The 3,229-nt window shown below is 31.2% G+C and overlaps 1 protein-coding gene across 2 annotated transcripts; it reads left to right on the forward strand.

Moving 5' to 3' along the window:
• The first annotated feature begins 437 nt into the window (after positions 1-437).
• Positions 438-2,044, forward strand: LOC131054811 (WUSCHEL-related homeobox 1-like). 2 transcript variants are annotated; one of them, XM_057989420.2, is made up of 5 exons: positions 438-562; positions 644-934; positions 1,344-1,396; positions 1,486-1,549; positions 1,645-2,044. In XM_057989420.2, exons 1-5 carry the CDS (start codon positions 541-543, stop codon positions 1,701-1,703), a joined length of 489 nt encoding a protein of 162 aa, XP_057845403.2. In that variant the 5' UTR covers positions 438-540; the 3' UTR covers positions 1,704-2,044. The 2 variants fall into 2 exon arrangements, with proteins under 2 accessions (XP_057845403.2, XP_057845404.2); XM_057989421.2 differs by having other exon boundaries at positions 1,486-2,041.
• Positions 2,045-3,229: the final 1,185 nt, after the last annotated feature.

A 3,229-nucleotide genomic window follows, 5' to 3' on the forward strand; every position in this document is an offset into this window, starting at 1 on the left:
TTAGTACTAAAATTTCTAATTAACTTGTAGTAAAATCTGGCTAAACCATGAAAATATCTTACCCCTCAAATGTTCATTAGTATAGGCCGTTCCATAATTTCTCTCTCCTTCTCTAAATCATTAATTTTGAATCCCTCAACAAAGATAAAAAATGAGAAGCTTACGTATAAAATCCATCAGTACTTCATTCATTAGGCATATGAATGAACTTGATGTATTAATGAGTCCAAAAGGAATGACCGACCACTTATACAATCCTTCATTGGTCTCGAATGTAGTCTTCCACTCAACACCATCCTAAATCCTAATGCAATGGTATCCACTCTTGGTATCCATTTTGGGGTCGGTTAATCATCCACGTAGAAGTTCCATGTGACCGTCTACCTATTTATTTCATGTGGCCGTATCCATTTTCTCCAACGCCTTTTCATCTATAATATAGGGTTCACTTGTTTGAACGGCTTAGAAGGTGAAGATTTGTTATCTAGGACCCCATAGATAAATTTTCTGTTGCAGGGTTGTTCCAGTGGAAAGCTCGTAATGGATCGGGGAAAGTCTGCAGGTAAGTAAATTATTCTTTATTTTGAGTATTTTTTTCCCCTTTTACAGCATTACAATGACGGTCTTCCATTTTTGGCTGTAGTGCCCAGGGTAATTCTTCCATTGAGTGTAGAGGAGAGTACAAGGCAAAGGGAGCTACTTCAATATTCAAGTGTGGTGGAAAGCAGAAAATGGAATCCAAGCTTGGAGCAAAAGCAGATATTAGAGTCTGTGTGGGCTTCTGGAACAAGAAAACCACCGTGTGAAGCCCATATAGATGAAATTACCTCTCATCTACAGCGTTATGGGAAAGCGGAAGCCAAAAATGTATATTATTGGTTTCGCAATGAAGGTACTCGAGAGAAACGCAGAAAACAACAATCAGAAGCCATAAGTATGTGATCTTCTTACTGATATACTTTTATATATTGTTACAGAAGTTATATACAAGTTATTAATAAAGTTTGAAGGTTTAGATAATCCATGTCTGGTAGTCAAAAGTATTGTTTTTGAATCTGGAATTGGGGTTTCCAAGTAAATAATCTGTGTGTTAGTTCTCATTTATCTAATGATAGATCACTGAATGACGATGTGAAATATAGAATAGAATACACAAATTATTTTATCAGCCCATGAATTCAATAAAAGCTAGGCCCAGGCTTGGGTAATCAGTCTAAAGAATCCTCTAGCTTTAAATTTTATACCTAATGAAGTTTGTTTAGATTTACTTTTGTAGCTCTATTTATTATTGGTAAGATTTTTTTCCCCAAATCATTCTATTGATATAGAAATATGTTTTTCAGATTCTGATTGCTCTGCACAATCAAACCAGTTGGGAAACAGGGTTAATGTAGAGGTAAGTAACTGGATTCCTTTAACAATTTTTCTTATTTGATAAGAAACTCATTGCATTACTAACTTATAACTTTGTCCACTTATGTCCAGGGAGAAGAAGAAGAAGAAGTGCAGAGAACTTTGGAACTTTTTCCTCTGCATCCTGATAGAGGCGGTTTATTATAGGCCGGGAACTGTTACTGTAGTGATCAATGGCTTATTTTGCTATGATGGTCTAAAAAAAGCCATTGATCTCCAGGAAAGAATTAGGTTTTGTTCTACAAAATTTCGGACTTAGTATGGTGATTGCTTTGTATTGCTTTGCATAAGGCTAGGAAACAACCCTCATCCTTTGTAAATGCATATGAATAAGGTTTATTGTAGGCCAGGAACTGTTACTCTGTAGTGATCAATGGCTTATTTTGCTATGATGGTCTAAAAATTGCCATTGATCAATTGCTTATTTTGCTATGTAGTAATTCAACAAAATTTCGGACTTGTTTTGTATGTGATAAGCATACTGTTTAGCGTATGCGCCAAGTAATACAAACGGAACTTCTGTTTAGCTTTCAATTCCTCATGTAGTGAATAACCCCCTTTTTCGTTCAAACGAAAGGGGATAAATAGGCATCTTTCAAGGATTGTGGGAAATTGCATTTTTATAGTGGAATGTGAATGTAATTTATTTATAGGGAAGGAACAAAGTCTGTCCAACACAGCGTGAAAGGAATGTGAATGATTGTAATTCATTTTAATATTTTTTGCCGGCCAGGTTAACTTTTTCGGGATTACAATCATTACTCCTGTCGTTGACAATTTTTTTTCGGGATATGTATTTTTACTTTTTAAATATCCTATTTAGAATATTTTATTAGTAAAAAAATTATTTTTTTAATATATTATAATAAGAAAAAATTTAAATTTAATTTTTGAATAATATCATTAATAATTTTTTAAAGAAATGTTTAACAATCTTTTTTCTTTTCAGATAATGAGTATTCACATTATATATATGTTTCTTTATAAAGCTTATTTATTAGCTCAACAACAGGCAAGGCTCCTTCCTTAACAAGTGATTAAACTTGTTAACCACAACTAATTAAAATCAACAAAATAAATGTAGACATAAATCTTTTAGTATAAACAAAGAAAATAAATTTTTAAAATAGATATTTTTCAAAGTTCTTAAATATTTGTTGTGATTGTTAAAACATTGGTAGTTTATAAATTTAAACATGAATATAAAAAAATATTCAATTGAAAAAAGGTAATAAATCTGTTGCAAATGTTATATTTTTATAATTTCCCTTTTGGAGAAAAACTATAGAATAAATTAGTATTACTTTTATCTAGTAGGTAAAATTTATATAAAATGATTATTATATCTTATATTTAAATAATTTTAATAAATAGTTGTTTAATAGAACTAGGTATAATTCTAAATAAAAACAATTAAATTGAAATTTTCTTTCATCTTACAATATTTATTAGTAGTGAAACTAACCATTGCAATTCATGACTTTTCATTGTGTTAAAAAATGTTTCAATTCATCTTATATTTTCCTATGAAATATGTCCCTTTATTCTATTGTAGTCCTCCTCTCTTAAACAAGAGACAAACTTCACTAATTCTATAGTTCCCATTTGTGGAATGTGGCTTGGTGATTCCTTCAATAATCAATTAGTGAGTTTGTCTTCAGTTGCATGGCTGATTTTGAGTTACCACAATTGATATTCAAAGAGTAAGTACTTTAGGTCATTTTCTTTTGATTGCACTTTTTCCATTGGTGCTAATTTTATTCTTGTTTTGGATTTCCTGTTATAATGTTTCTTAGGAGGAGGAGTGGACAATCAA

This window comes from Cryptomeria japonica, chromosome 3 (assembly GCF_030272615.1).
Source record: "Cryptomeria japonica chromosome 3, Sugi_1.0, whole genome shotgun sequence".
Lineage (NCBI taxonomy): Eukaryota > Viridiplantae > Streptophyta > Pinopsida > Cupressales > Cupressaceae > Cryptomeria > Cryptomeria japonica.

What these genes read in the sequence shown, in the direction of transcription:
- LOC131054811 (XM_057989420.2), top strand. Translation starts at nt 541, where the DNA reads ATGGATCGGGGAAAGTCTGCAG. An exon ending in ACAACAATCAGAAGCCATAA is followed by an intron (nt 935 to 1,343) that starts GTATGTGATCTT and finishes TATGTTTTTCAG; the next exon opens with ATTCTGATTGCTCTGCACAA. An exon ending in GAAACAGGGTTAATGTAGAG is followed by an intron (nt 1,397 to 1,485) that starts GTAAGTAACTGG and finishes ACTTATGTCCAG; the next exon opens with GGAGAAGAAGAAGAAGAAGT.